Source organism: Typopeltis vanoorti, chromosome 3, assembly GCF_054136105.1.
Source record: "Typopeltis vanoorti isolate ZY-2024b chromosome 3, IOZ_Tvanoo_1.0, whole genome shotgun sequence".
NCBI lineage: Eukaryota > Metazoa > Arthropoda > Arachnida > Uropygi > Thelyphonidae > Typopeltis > Typopeltis vanoorti.
In genome coordinates, this window is record NC_143551.1 from 10731919 (window position 1) to 10749046 (window position 17128).

Consider the following 17128-nt stretch of genomic DNA (forward strand, 5'->3'; position numbering starts at 1 on the left):
TCTTCAGAACTGGGGTAAGGTGGTACAACACCAGGGCAACTTGTTGCAAAGGTAGAGCAAGCCACCAACACTCCTATCTCAGTATCTCCTATAATGCAAAACACATCTCCTTGCGGATATGTCTAATGTTATGCATTAAGGGAAGGGCCACTACCCAGACTAGTTTCGACCTTTATTGAGGTCTCTTCAGTGGGAGCCAGGCTCAAGTGGAGATACCAAGCAGAAGCGTTAGCAGGTCATCTCTACCTATAGGAGTTGCCAATTGGTGTGCCACCCTTTTTTTTAATAAATTACTCTGGATTTAGAGAAAGATGTTGAAAGTTTATTTTTCACTTGGTTAGAGTATAATAAATTTAGTTTAATCCTTTATCCAAGTGTGAGCAAACAAAGTTTGCACCTGAAAGTATCTTCAGGACTGGGGTAAGGTGGTACAACACCAGGGCAACTCGTTGCAGAGGTGGGGCAAGCTACCAACACTCCCCTTAATGCATAACATTAGACATATCCGCAAGGAGATGTGTTTTGCATTATAGGAGATACTGAGATAGGAGTGTTGGTAGCTTGCTCCACCTTTGCAATGAGTTGCCCTGGTGTTGTACCACCTTACCCCAGTCCTGAAGATACTTTCAGGTGCAAACTTTGTTTGCTCACACTTGGATAAAGGATTAAACTAAATTTATTATACTCTAACCAAGTGAAAAATAAACTTTCAACATGTTTAAATACCATGCAAAACAATTTTATACTTTGCCAAGATTACCAATACTTCGCACATCTCAAACCTGATGTTATATTTATATTCAAAACATTCTTGGAGTTGGATGGTGGCTTTGATTACTTAGGTAAATCAGTTCATGTGTTGGATTTCTCATTGTCATCCTCAAGAGGTGTACAGAATGTTATGATAGCACTACATGATTAAGTTTCTTGCTAATATCCTGTCAATACATTTTCCTCCAAATTAGTCTATCACTTATCAGCAGTCCAATAATAGCTGAATTTCTATCTTCTAGCATATCTCAGGTTGCAAAAAATCACCTAGATCTTGGTCTTTTTTGGAGTATTTTCTTGATATGAAATACCCATTTTGCTTTCTCTCATTCTATTTGACCATACCACCTTCAATTAGCTCGATTAGATTTTTGGAATGTAACTGTCAAGTTTCTTCCTAATATCTTCATTTTTAATGATTCTGCTATTATTGCTGTCTGTTCACTTCCCTAATTTTTCTCAGAACTCATGTTTGTTGTCTACAGCCTAATTAACTGCATTGTTTCTAACTCCACTGTCGTTTCCATAAGTGTTTCAACACCATTTTGTATGCTCTAATTTCTCTTATTGCACATAAATATATCCGACTGGCTCACCAACATGCCAGCTTTGCTCATTGTATTGTCCATTTCCATATTTAAATTGCCATCTTCATTAAAAATTGTGCCTAAAATATCTGAAAAAAATATTTTACTTGTTCTATTGCTTCTCTAATGAGCATGGCTGAAGTTTTCCACATTCTCATTCTTGCCTATTTTCACAGTTTTAGTCTTTTTTTTGCTAATTTTCATTCTTAAATTGACTTACGAATCCTAGAGACTTGTACTGGATTTGTTTAGGAGTGCATCATCATCTGCATAAAGCAAAGAACTAGGTTTGATATTCCTGATGTCTGTCCTAAACCTCATATCATGAAACTTGATAATTCCTTTTATATTGTACACCCTCTGTCTAAAAAGAAACCAAACTTTTCGAAAATAGAAGAAACTGGTGTAGCCACCTGTTGTATCTTTTTGTTGTCGAAAGTGGCAACCTTCATTAGTATTGTGTCAACTGTTTGACATTTGTTTCATTAGAAGCAGAGTTATAGTGCCAAGAGTGACAGTGTTTTGACGAACAGTCGGAAAATGAGTTTCATACAGAGAGCTGCGATTGACTTTTGTGTTAAACTTGATAAAAGTTTTACCAAAATGCATCAAATGCTTCAAAAAGCATGTGGTGATGAATGCTTATCCCATACTCAAGTTTACAAGTGGTTTAAGTGGTTAATTGCTAAGACTATAGACATTTCAAAAGAACGTGTAGGATATATTTTGCACGAAGAATTGCAAATGAAAAAGCTTTGCACAAGATGGGTGCTGCGCTTGCTCGCAGCAGATTAAAAATGCACTCGCATGAAAATCTCTGAACAGTGCTTGGAGTGTTTTAACAAGAATAAAACTGATTTTGTGCATCGATTTATTACTATGGATGAGACTTGGCTTCATTATTACACACCAGAATCCAAACAGCAGTCAAAACAGTGGACAGAAGCCGGTTGCTCAGTGCTAAAGAAGATAGTCGGTTCCATCATCAGGAAAGGTCATGGCATCGGTGTTTTGGGATGCTAAAGGCATTTTTGTTTATTAATTATCTTGAAAAGGGTAAAACAATAACCGGAGAATATTATTCCGATCTTTTAACCAGACTAGATGAAAAAATTTGTGAAAAAAGACCTGGTTTGCAGAAGAAAAAAAATCATCTTCATCAGGACAATGCACCTGTCCACAAAGATGTTTTGGCAATGGGAAAATTAAGGAACCTGCACTATGAATTGTTGGAACATCTGCCTTATTCCCCAGATTTTGGCTCCTTCTGACTTCTATCTCTTCCCAAAACTAAAACTCTTCCTCTTTTTTCTTCGAATCAAGAGGTGATTGTATCTATAGAGGGGTATTTTGCAGATCTTACTGAGAACCACCACAGGGACAGGATAATGGTGCTGGAATAAATGTATTAGTCTTTAGGGAGATTATGTTGAAAAATAAAAATAATTTTGAAATTATAAATTCATTTTTTTATTGTCAGGCCAAGAACTTTTCAGACTGACAGAATACATGTTTCCTGTTAGCTCTCTCAAAGTCAGTTTTTGACGTGTTGATAGTTTTCTTGTAGCTATGAGTGGTATAGGTGGGGGGTTTTAGATGCAAGCCAGTTATGGGATGTTTGTACAGCTTTGGCACACCTGTGGGAGAACCAATTTGTTCCAGCCTTAGATAAAGGACTGATACTTAGGGTGGAACAGGAAATAAAGGTTTACATGCCCATAAGAATTATTTTGTTATGTTCAGCACATAGGTTTGGGCCAGATGAACGAAAGTAATAATCCCTCCTAGGTAATGTATAGTAGTTGTATAGATCATCTCACATAGTGTTGTTTAATGCTATGTGATGCATGCAATTGTATTCATGGACAAGATGGGGGGGGCTGCCAATTTTGAAATAAGGGTAGTCCAAGTGGACTGTGTGGCACAGAGAGTACATTTACTGGAGAAGAGAGGTATGTAGGTAGAATGGCTTCAAAGTAAAGATCAGTCATATCTGGGATATGACTAACCATGGTATTGGTGAAGTATTATCAAAACATAAGTCTTACAGAGGGTATGGAGATTCACTAATTTCACAATTATTGCAACAGCTTCTGGCATGATATGCTCATGCTCCTGTAATATTAAAGAAATAAGGCTATTTTCTCAAGCAACTCTAATGATTCCAGAAAAAAAAAAAAAAGCTTCAAACTGCATTAAACTTACTTGGTCATTAGTCTCAACCTTCTGTGAAGTCTGTATGGATTGAACAGGATCTTGGCTTTGGTCCCTTGCAGATAAAACTGAACTCTGATATGATGCTGATGTTTGTATCACTGGATAATGAGTTGTGTAGCTGCCTGAAAATCAAAATGTTTGTTAGAAACATGCAACAGTTGAAAAGGTATAATGGAATGCATTTTGACAAATCTTTTTCTGATATACTTGGGAAAATGAAATGCAAAAGAATTGACCAAAAGCAATCCTTATTCACTGTTTAAAGACACAATGGACTTCTAAATGATTATGAAATATAGTAGTAACTAGTTAGATTACTGTGAACTTTATGAAGTTCTAGCAATTTCCACCGTTTATGGTTAAAAATACTCCAGTATTATTTCTCAGATTTTTCTAAAGATAATGTCAAAATCAAATGTTTGAAACTTGAATGGCATCAAGAATGACCTCAGACATTGAGATCTGTCAATATCTGGGAGGGATTAGAATTTTGATAGGCATGGAAGGTGGACAGACCATGGATTAGTGAAGTATTATCAAAACATAAGCACACAAACATAACTGCTAAAAAAAAGTGCTTCAGAAGAGTATCAGAAATAAGGACAATGACCTTGTGGCATTGATTCAATCAGTTCTCCCCAGGATAATTGGAAAATGAAAAAAAAAATAAATTTTATGTGAATCCTAGCCATGAAAAGTATACTTCAGTTGGGCTCAAGGTTAGATAATCTGAACCTTATTCTAAAGACAACACATGAACTTTTTCCATGCTAATAGCATTCAAACTTAGAGTTTATAACAGTGCTTCACATAAACAACACTGGAGAGGGGGGGGGGGGGTCTTCATCACCAAGCTCCTCATATATATCCTCAGGGTGTATACAAGATCTTATGATAGTACCACATGAAATGTTATATCATTACAATTTTCCTCTAGATTAGCCTGTTATTTGTCAACATTCCAATATCAGATCTTATATTTCTGTCTTCTCTGGTACTTTATACTGTATCTGTTCACCTACATCTTGTTCTTCCCCTGGGTCTTATTCCTGTCATCCTTGCAAAGAATGCTTGTTTAGCTAATCTTTTCTCTCCCAATCTGTTTAAGTGGCCATACTGCCGGAGATTAGCTCTTCTAACACACCCCTGAATGCTATGTCAAGTTTCTTCTTAATATCTTCATTTTTAATATGATGCTGCCATCTGTTCAATCTCCTAATCTTCCTCAAGACTCATATCTGTTATCTGTCTTTGATCAAAAGTTTTATTTCTAACCCAGCTCTCAGATTCATAAGTTAAAATTGTTTTGAACACTGTCTTGTATACAGCTAATTTAGTGTTGACTAATTTCTCTCTTATTTCATGTAAATTTATTCAGTTGACTTCCGACTAAACTAGCTTTGTTGATTCTGTTGTCTATTTCAAATTTAATTTGCATCTTCACTAAAAGTGTGCCTGGATAACTGAAATGTTTTATTTGTTCAAGAAGATTATCCTCATATTTAGTGTTTAATATTATAGCTACTCCTTCTTTTCCCTGATTGTTGTTTCTTGAAACTAGCATCTTGTATTTGTTGCTTACAAACATCTCACCTGTTTTTGTCTTCTTTGTTTCAGTAACACTTATGTTGATCTGGTACTTATCTTATTCTTCTGTTAGTTCCATTTCTTTTTCAGTGATGCTCCTTATGTTGATGGTGCATTTCGTGATCTCTGCTGATATTTAGTTGGGGCTTGTTCCAGTAGCTGACTTCTTGCTTTTTGTCTTGGTTCCCTGACGAAAACAATGGGACCCTTATTTAACCAGTAATGCCCCCCCCCCCCCCCCCCAGCCAGCCAGCATGAAATTCCATCATTTTGAGTTATGGTTAAATCCATTAAGTATCTGATTTGTTCAGCTAAATCCCAAATTGTCAGCCCATCCTCATTCATTCAGTATCAGGATACCCAACAGGGTTCACCACGAGAAGATGAGGACTGGACATCAGTTCAAAAGCTCTGGTCGATTTTCTGCATTCCCCAAAAGGCCATGTGGAGGTCTTCTTCCAGTTACCCAGCCTTGACTCTTAAGCATCACTTTTTCTATGCCTACAGTAGCATTCAAACTTTGTTGTTTTAAGGACACTTGTGACATAAAGATTGTATAATATAAACACATATTCACAAGAAAGATATTTAATTAGCCAAATATTTCAGTCTGAAAATTGCAGACCATCTTCAGTGGCACTACAAGAACATTTTAAAAAATACAAGGTGGAATACTAACAATAGATCAAGCTGTTATATTACTAAGTATTGAAGGGAAATATTTTTAAGCAGAGACATGATTGAATTGAAGATATTAATAATTTCAAAAATTTTTTTAAATAACATAAAAATAATGTGAATTAATGAGTTATCCTGATTAGACTTTCCCAGATTTTTGATACAGATATACAGTCATTCCGATTAAGGTTAGGATGATGGAGTAAGGCCTCTACGCTTTCTTTGAATAAACGTTCAAATTTATAGTGGGATCTATGTAAGAGGCAAGTTTTTGACCAAAGGATGTTGTGGTTGGTTTCAATCCTGTGCTGAGCCAATCCAGATTTTTTGGGTTTTAGTTGTGATGAATGGAAGATTGATGTTCTTGGATTCTTTTTTCTAAAGAGCATCCAGTTTGTCCAAAATAGGAGAGATCACAAATTTTTGAAATTATTAATTAATATCTTTAATTCAATCATGTCTCTGCTTAAAAATATTTCCCTTTAATACTTAGTGATATAACATCACACGGCTTGTTCATATTTATAAATGATTATTGTTAGTATTCCACCTTGTATTTTTTAAACTGTTCTTGTAGTGCCACTGAAGATGGTCTGCAATTTTCAGACCGAAATATTTGGCTAATTAAATATCTTTCTTGTGAATACGTGTTTATATTATACAGTCTTTATAAGAGTGCTTCATGGTATAAACAATACCAAAAGAAAACACAGTAATTAATTTATTGAACTTGCTAATATTTTGCTGGTTTTCTAACAGTGTCATCAGAGCACAAATTACAACTGCTGTGATGCACTCAATTAGTCTATTATGAAAATTATTCAAATTTTAACTGAAAAGGAACTAATAAGGTGCCCTCTTTGGGCTGAGCAGTGAAATTCATTCAAAGAAGTTTGTAGTATTGTGGTCTTGGAATGACTGCAGTAAAAGTAATTGCAGTATGGGTGGATACTGTCATCCCATCTTTGTAATATTTATAGTGAATATATTATAAGAATGGCTAACTTAGACAATGACCCAGCTGGAATTAAGATTGGTAGCAGAAAAATTATTTAAGATATGCAGATACAACCCTCATAGGGTCTGGAGTGGTTGATTCTATGGTTAAGAGGGAAAGTGTCTGCCCGGTTAGCCTAGTGGCTTTGCGCTTCACAACCATATGCCTGGGGAAGGAGTTATTAAAAGGATAGTCATAGGAATAAAAGCTGTGTTAAACCTGACAAAAATTATAAAATATAGAGGTGTGACTTAATTTTTCAGGAAATTTGATATTCTAGTATACGTCAAAGTACACTAGAATATTAATTAATAAAAAAAACATTAATACTTTCCTATATTTTGGCAATGTCACATTGCCATCATCAGGGATCACAAAAAAAAAAAAAAAAAAATACATGTATGCAGGCACTGATACTGAGTAAATGAGGCTGAATAATGACAACAGAGATCAGGTCTCGAGTCCTAAACAGTGTCTCCCCTAGTGAGCTAAATTGGATAGTCTTGGCAGTTGGGCTGACGTTCTTAAATTGTATGATTCACAGATTTAAGAGAGTCTCATACACCAAAATTTGAACTTTGGAAAGTTTTTTAACGCTGAGGCAGATTCGATGAGAAGTCTTTCATACTTGTATTTGCTGCAGTGTAATCCTTCTTCCAGCATATCCTGCAGTAGGTGTCCAAAGCATGGTCAGCAAGTCCTGCGGTGGATGTATTGGTAGTCCTTATATATCCGAACATAAGGACTACCAGATGTAGTCCTTATGTTCGGATATCCTTATATTGGCTGTCCTGCTTGTTTGGCCATAGGACAGTTTACAGCTGCAAGGGACCTGGTATACTCCTTGTGGGGTCTAGAGAATGGGGCTGGTCTTTGGTGGAGCAGATAAGAGATGTCAGTTTCTTATGTGGTCTGTAACTGGTTATAATGTCATATTTCCTTAGGATTTTTGTTAATTATTTAGATATGTCCCAGATATATGGAATGGTGATAGATTTTGGGTAATCTCTGCTTTGGAGGGGGGGGGGGGGTTTACTGTTACACGGTTTTATTATTTTGAGTTTTTTGGGGGGGGCTTGTAGCCATTGCCTAAGAAAGTGTTAAGCTTATGGTCAAGTTCAATAGTTAGGGCTCTGTTTTTTGAACAGTTATCCAGAAACTCATGTTATCTAGAGGCTCCTTAAGGTTACCTCTTGGCCTGTGGAGTTTATCAGATAAAACCTTCACTCTAGATTCTTCCCCCCCCCCCCTCCCGGATATATGGACTACCAAAAATCCATAAACAAAATGTGCCAGTACGTCCCATTGTGGGTAGCACCCACAAAAAAATTAGCCAAACATTTAGCCAGAGTGCTTGCACAAATATACTGACACCACACCTTCACAAATATAAAACAGCCCACCCTTTAAAGGCAGTATAAAAAATCTCACACTCCAACACACTGACATAAGTCGGTTTTGATGTCTCCTCCTTATTCGCCAATCTCCCACTCAAAGATGCCTTACACATCCAAGCTATATTTCCTCCTGATATCCAAGCCATATTTCAGTTCACCATGAACTCAGGCTATTTTGTTTGGCAGGGAAAATTCTACAAACAGATAGAGGGGACTGCCCTTGGTTCTCTGCTCTCGCCACCTCTGGCCAACTTCTTTATGCAGACCATTAAAGAAAAAGCCTTAAACTCTTCCCCCCCCCCCCCCCCAAAAAAAAACCCACTGTCTGGCTATGCTACATGGATAATGCTACATTCTCCATTTGGCCACATGGCCTGGATCCACTCCACAATTTCTTAGCACATGTTAACAATCAATACTCCAGGATCCAGTTTACCTTGCAAAAGGAAAACAACAGTCTCCCATTCCTAGATACTCTGATTACATGGCAGCCTGAAGGATCCATGACATTCTCTGTTTACAGAAAACCTACACATACAGGTATATATATATATATTCACCAGCAGTCACCCCCTCCCTCCCAACAATATGGGATTATAAAAATCTTATATAACAGAGCCCTAACTATTGAACTTGACTATATTCTTAACACTTTCTTACCAATGGCTACAAGTCCCAAAAATAATGCAAAAAATAATAAACCCTTGTAACAGCAACTCTCCTTCCCCATTCAAAGCAGAGATTACTCAATATCTATCATCATTCCATGTATCCAAGGCACATCTGAAAAATTAAAATCCTAAGGAAATATGACCTCACAACCAGTTACAGACCACATAAGAAACTGGCATCTCTTGTCTCCTCTACCAGGAGTATACCAGGTCCCTTGCAGTTGAGTTGTAAACTGTCTTACTACAGCCAAACAGGAAGGACAGCCAATATGATTACATACAAACATAAAAACCACATCTTGTTCCACCAATACAGCTACTCAGGACTTGCTGATCATGCTTTGGACACCCACCACAGAATACGCTGAAAGAAGGCTACTCTATTACACCACAGCAAATACAAGTATAAAAGACTATGTGCACATTTTTTTTTTTTTTTTTTTTTTTTTTTTTTTTTTTTTTTTTTTTGTGATCCCTGATGATGGCAATGTAGCATTGTTGAAATATAGGAAAGTATTAAAGTTTTTTAAATTAATATTCTTACAAAAATAGATGGAAGTATACTGGCAAATAAGTTGAGCTATCTTTTCTGCTATACCTTGAACATGTAAGCGCTTCGAAGCATTCAGATGAGAGAGGGAGATGATAGTATTGTGTAAATAATGGTTACTATGTGCTTCCCACAATGATTCCTTGGAGATGCCCATGTAATGATAATTATCTCAAATAAAACATACATTGAAGAAACAATTAAATATTCATAACTTATTTTAACAGTATTATTACAACACTTACCCAACTAAATTATAAAAAAGATGTTTATTAACTAGCTTATATTTTGCTGTATTTCAGAGCACATTACATGTCGCAGTTAACATTCGACAATGAGTAAGTGAAACAATTTAAATTGGACAAAATGGATCAATGGACAAAAGATCTGTATTCTTAATTTGGTGCCTTCTAATGTTATAATAAAAGAAGTATTAGAGCTATATAGGATTTCATCTTAAGATAGGTCCTGAAAATTTTTGACAAGTTAATGCAACTATATTTGTTCAGTTTGGTGTGATCTTGTTCTTGGCCCAAAGAAATAATCAACAAAATAAAACCTGTTAATGTTAAACACCCCATATTTAGATGTTGTTCATTATCCATAATAAAGCTTAACAGTATAACTAACACCAAGAGGGGGGGGGGGGATATTTATTAAACTAACAAATATTTTGCTGGTTTTCTACCCAGCATCAGAGCATACTAATGGCTGTGACAGGCACATAGCGCTAAACCAAGTAATTGCAGAAACAATTTAACTGACCTAATGTCCTTGCATTGGTCAGAGTTAATTCAATCCAAAATTAATCATAAAAATTACATCCAAGATCATCTGTATGGCAAGTCAGGATTGGCAGACCATGCTCTGGATACACCTCACATAGGATCAGATGGAGAAAAACATCTTTATTACATATATAAGTTGTTACAGGTTCTGAGATGCTATTCTTAGAATAAGCATCAGCTATGATGCACTCTACAAATCTCAAGTATGGTTACATTAATTTACCAAAGATCTGGGAAACCATCATTTTAAGACCTAATAGCTGGACTTCTCTGAATTAACTTTGTAGTTATCTGACTCATACATGGCACCACGTAAGAACATAAGGTATCAGTTACCATTTAAATTGTTTCTAGAATTACTTGGTTTAGTGCTGTAGGCCTGTTACAGTTTTCATTGTGCTCTGATGATGCTGGATAAAAAAAACAGCAAAACAAAATATTAGTGAGTTTACTAAATTTATTTTTTCCTTTTCGTATTAATTATACATTAAGCTTTTTTATAGATACCAATATTTATGGGGTACCTAAGGTTAGGAGAATGCTTCGTAGCCATGACTAACTCTAATCTATCAGACTTATAATGACTTCTATATATGAAATTGGTCAGACAATTGCACAGGTTAGCATTACACAGACGATGCCATGATAGTGATATTATTCCTGCTTTCTCAAATTTAAAGAAAAGCTACATTTAGCTAAAGTATATTGTACTGTATTTACTAACAGACAAGTTTAGTGTTCCTACAGAAACAAATTGCTACTACTTCACAAAGAACTCATCAAATTAAACAGCACTATAATGGCTCTGCATGAAGAACTATTTAATGTTTTAAATCCTGAACTGTGGACCATCACATTTCCAACGTTTTGGCATAAAAAGAATTCATAAAAGTAAAAAAGCAGGCACTTAAAGAAATTTGAAATCTTACAATAGCATCAACGTACTACGCTCCAACTGAAACTTCAACAAGATCATATGGTCATATTTAAGGAGCAGTTCATAAAGGGCTTTCAATCTTTTGAATGTGACATCAAGGAGAGTTTGAGAACAGTGGATGATGAGGAGAGACTGATTGTGAGTGACAAAGAGATTTTTTTGGGAAATTAAGCAAACTTGATATTAACAAGCCTATGGGACTTGATGTATCACCACATATTTGAAGATATGTGGCATCTATCTTGACTATTTGTTTAATATGAGTCTTACTTACGTCAAGTTCCAAAGGAGTGGAAGGAAGGCAAAATTGTACCACTTCATAAAGGAGGTGACAGAATTCAAGCATCAAATTATAGGCCAATTTCAGGTGTTATGGTTAAAGTGTTGGAAAGGTTGGTGAGAAACAGGATCCAGAATTGGGTTGACAACAAGTCTTTGATGGACAGCACGGATTTGCTAAAGGAAGGTCATGTTTTAGTAATCTACTTACTTATTACAATAAGGTGACAGCAGTATTGGATGTGGGAGATTGATACATAGTAGTATACTTTAGACTTTGCAAAAGCTTTTGATAAATTACTGCATGAGTAAGTTGATAGTCAAACGAGAGCAGATGGGGTTGGATATTAGACTAGTGCACTGGATTGGATATCTGATAGGTATCAGAAAGTCGTATGGGAGATAATATCCTGAAACAGGAAAGTCACTAATGGTGTATCTCAGATATCTGTTTTAGGGCCATTGCTGTTTAACTATATGTTAATGATATTGAGGAAGATTTCAATTTGCAGATGATGCAAAGTTGGAACAAACTATGAGGAGTAGCACAGATATTGTTTACAAGAAGACTTGAATAGACTATGAATGGGCACAGGAGTGGTGGTGCCAGTTCAATGTTGCAAAATGTAAGGTTTTAAAATTTGGAAAACAGATAGTATATAGAATTTACTCTTGGTGGGGATATATTGTTGGAGTTGGAGGAAATAAGAGATCTTGGGGGTGATGAATATTGCCAAAATTGTAAGGATTACACAACAAATTGATAATGTGGAGGACACTGACTTGCAGAAGTAAGGAGATTCTGGTGCCACATATGGACTACTGTGCACAAATTTGGTCAACTGCCTAAGAGTGTGATGTCTGTAGAGAATCTGAATGTGTTTAAGGCATGGTATGATGAGCTGTATGACAAAAGCAACTTTCTTCTATGCCTCTATCAAATCTAAGAATAATAAATTTATTGTGACAGGCACTTCGAGAAGAAGCTAATAATACTCTGTCACTGTTACATCTTAACAAGTTCTGAAACTAGAAATTATGAACAGAGAACAAGGCATCTACACCTTCAATAGCCTACAATGTGTGTGTAGACATAACTAGCATCCTAAACAAATCTAAACCACCAAAAAGAAATATACCATAGAATGAAATAGCTGCTTTAAAAAAAAAAAAAAAAAGGTTATATAATGATAAAAATATTGTGATTACTAAAGCTAATAAGAGTGATGCCACTGTTATCATGAATAAATAGGATTACAACAAAAAAGATGCATAACCTAAGTGACAATTCTACTTATCAAATTACTGACCAAGACCCTACAATGTCTCAAAAGAAAAAAAAAGACCATAAAAAGTGACTTCTTGCCCGAAAGAAATCATCAACAAAATAACGCCTGTTCATGTTAAACCAACTTGTAATTAAGGGATACCTAACCTCCACAAATCAAATATTTCCTATATCCTATAGTTGACAGTCCTACTTATAAACATGCTCAACAGTTAGCTAAGTCATATTCACCACCACTTACTGGCAACTCCTCTACTTTTGTAAAAAAAAAAAAAAAAAAAAAAAAAAATTCTGCCCATTTCAAATAACTAGTTAAAAATCACATCCTTAAATATACAGACATAATCTCACAGTCAATGTTTCAATATCACATCTTTATTTACTAATGTGCCACTAATAGACGATGTAGAATTAAGAACATTTAATTTCTCCCCTGATATCTTCAAATTTAATATGCATACAGGTTACTTTACACACACAGGAAGATATCTACATAAATGATAACATCATCAACCAGCCAAAAACATGGTATTCTTAAAAGACATACACACAGGGCTAGGGCTATTTGTTGTTATTATTATGCAGTTCTTTCCACCAAACTTAAATATCTTCACTATTGTCTCCTGGTCAGTGGCTGCAGCTCCTACAAAACATGGTTTTGCAGGAGCTGCAAATACTACATGGCCATCTTACCTCTCCTCAAACACATACGAACAAAACACCACTATTCTTTATGTCTGAAAAGTGTCTGAGGTGCATCTGAAAAGATAGCTAAAGTTCTAATAAAATACAATAGTGTCCAAAAGCTAAAAGTGAAACTACATTTTTACCTATATATATATATATATTATGCAGTTCTTTCCACCAAACTTAAATATCTTCACTATTGTCTCCTGGTCAGTGGCTGCAGCTCCTACAAAACATGGTTTTGCAGGAGCTGCAAATACTACATGGCCATCTTACCTCTCCTCAAACACATACAAACAAAACACCACTATTCTTTATGTCTGAGGTGCATCTGAAAAGATAGCTAAAGTTCTAATAAAATACAATAGTGTCCAAAAGCTAAAAGTGAAACTACATTTTTACCTATATATATATATTAAAACATTTTCTTGACTACAGCCATATCTGGACATAAATTATATTACACCAAAAGTGTTATAAATTTCATACAAATTAAATTACAATATGCTAGTTAAGCAATTAATGTACAGTGCTTACAGAAAACTATGTGGAGAGACATTTCAGTGTGGAATATGTCCACCCCGAAACTGAAATGCAGCTCTCGCAACATCATACCATGCTTAGTACCAAGTGATTCAGGAGTTCTTGAACACCTGAATCACTTGGCCCACTCCTCCTTCAGAGCAAGAATAAGGTCTTGTTTGTTTTCTGGAAGAGAATTTCAAGTAGCAGTGCATCTCCCTATTGCATCCCAAAAGTACTCCATGGGGTTGAGATCTGGGAAGCATGCTGGCCACTTGATTCGATTAATATCCGTAGTCTCCAGTGTTCATGTACAATGTGGTGTTGCATTGTCATCCGTAAAAATGCAACGTAAAAAATTCACCTACAGCACCATGGATCAATTGAACATGACATTGAAGAACTTTGTTGCAATGTTGTCCACTAGTCATAGTCTCTTTATCCAGCTTGGTGCATCGAATAAGCATAATACCTCCCCACACCAAGACCCCAGTACCGCAATATTTATCCCTTTCAAGAACATTCTCATGATGGTAAGCAGTACCACTTTCATGGCAGATTAAGTGTCATCTAGAATCAGAGGAAAGACTAAAACTACTCATCTGTAAAGAGTGCATGAACCCATTGGTGTCATGTCCAATTTTTATGGATACGATACTACTGAAAATAAAGGGATGCAGATCATGAGCTTTCTGGCATATAGGCCTACTTGTTGCAGATGTTTAGCCACAAAAAATTGTCAAGATATCCACATACCTGTGCTTGAAAGGTGCCAACTTGCAAGCTGACCTGCTGTGGTGCAGTGATTACGTTTCGATTTTAGAACCAAAAATCTGTCTTCATGCTTCGTGATAGAGCGAGGGTAACCTCTTAGCAAATGTCTGGAACATGTTCTATTGGTTTAAAATGCTGCCCAGAGCCTGGATACTAATATTATGCGAGATTCCAAACTCTGGCAATATCAGTAATTCTGCAGCCTTCTTCATAATAGCTTTCTTTTTTAAACCACCATTTGATAATTCATTCTAAAAAGATAATTCATTTTAGTTGAGAAATCTTGGAGACTTGTACTGTTCATTATATATCATCTGCATAAAGTAAAGCGCTGAGATCAGTATCTTGTTTGATAATAAGATTTGATGTCACTTTCCTTCATAATGAGATCGCATATATTATTAATATTGAAGGTAGAATGCATTCTTACACTTGATTTACATTAAACCATCTTTCCTTCAATTCTATCTGATTACTTAACTGAAATATAAATTACATATCACTTACTAAATATATGAAGAGCCAAAGGCTTCAATTCGGTGACATAAAATTATTTAAACTAAGGGATATTACATCCCATATTGTTTCACAGCCGAATAAGAAACTCAAAGAGTTTCATGCTGAATATAGAACCTATATAAAGTTCGACGAGTCCAGGTGTAAGCAAATACCTGGATAGTCCATCTGGTAGTGCAACACAGTACAACTCATAGTAAGGGTGGAGCAAGTTCCGTTCACTGTTCTTGGTATTTTCCCATAATGTGAAACCCAGCTCCTAGGAGCTGTATTACTGTTCTACATTATGAGAGAAGGTCACTACCCAGACCGGTTTCAACCTTTATTGAGGTCTCATCAGTGAGTAGCTCACTGATGAGACCTCAATCCTTGCTCCATTCTTACTATGAGTTGCATTGTGTTGCACTACCAGATGGACTATCCAGGTATTTGCTTATGCTTGGACTTGCCGAACTTTATATAGTTTCTATATTCGGCATGAAACTCTTTGAGTTTCTTATTTGGCTGTGAAACAATATGGGATGTAATATCCCTTAGTTTAAATAATTACATATCACTTGATATTGTAAATGATGTCATTTATCCTGTTATCGTGTTTAAAAGCCAAATCTCTAAATTAGTTCATCCATAGAAAATGCTGTTACTGATTTCAGATTCAAGGGTTAAAGTTAATACAAAAAAATCTTATCTTAATTATTCTAGCTGAAGTCAGAAATTACTCCAAGCATATTCAAACAGTTTAATCAAATATTAGTTATGGTTATCATATACAACTTATTAGTAAAATATCTACAAAAGCAATTGAACTGTAAATTAATAATTCATTTCACATACTTGCTTTCAATTTAAACTGTACAATAAACTGAAAGCAATTATGAAAAGAAATTAATTTACAATTAAATTACTTTTGTAGATATTTTAATAATAATGTCTATAACAATATTTGATTTTAATTATTTGGATATGCTTGGAATCATTTCTGACATAAGCTATAATAATTTAACTCAACTAAACTAGTAAGAAAAATGTAGGCCAAGAAATGGCATCACATTAATCCATTACACACACAAACACACTGCAATTCAAGTAATAAAAAAGTTAGTTCTCTATAGGTGACATGAACAGAGCAGGTAAATTAGATCAGCCCTTTACTGAATTATCAGTTTTTCTCAGTCATTCCTTCCTTTTTCAATGAGAGAGAATTTAACAGAAGAAATGAAATAGTCTTCCACCAGAAGTAGAGAGAATGTGCATCAACAAAAACACTACTTCAATGCACCATAAAGAAATGATGGTTCTTACATAGAGTAACAGAGCCACATGTTAAAATGAATTCTTCTCTTCTAATCAATAACGAGTTGAATTACCAACAGTTAACTTTGCTTCCCCAATTAAGGAAATTTCTGTAAGAAGCACTTTAAAAATATCAGCATGTCAATTGCTGCTAACACACCATATGTCCATGGCACTTCTTAATAAAACTTCTGTTTTTTTCTTTACTTCAGTGTTTCATAAACTTTTCTGTCTTTCTACTTGAAAAAGCATAACTCAGTGGTCACTGGCTCTCCCTCCACCCAATATCCCACTCTTTACTAAATAGGTAATATTTTACCACCAGAAGCGTCTTCATATTCTGCCCCTATCTGCAAAATTATTGAGCAGATGGTATAACATACGCAACCTTAATATTTTTCAGTGGAAAATTAGGATAAGAATGGGATATATTATAAATAAAACCAAAAAGTGAAACATTTAATGATTTATTCAAGCTCAATCATTCAAGGAAGTAAGTTTGTATCAAAGTGTACAAAACATATTATATTAATGTGAAGAATGGGACTGTTTTCTTCTGACATCAAAACGTGCCAGTGTTCAAAGCTGG

General features: G+C 35.3%; 1 protein-coding gene across 1 annotated transcript in view; it reads right to left on the minus strand.

Moving 5' to 3' along the window:
- LOC150107907 (uncharacterized) overlaps positions 1-17128 on the minus strand; it is a 93772-nt gene that overhangs the window by 7249 nt on the left and 69395 nt on the right. The window contains exon 4 of the mRNA XM_090415377.1: positions 3564-3697. Within this exon, the coding sequence (XP_090271503.1) occupies positions 3564-3697 (134 nt within the window). The remainder of the gene's footprint in view (positions 1-3563; positions 3698-17128) is intronic.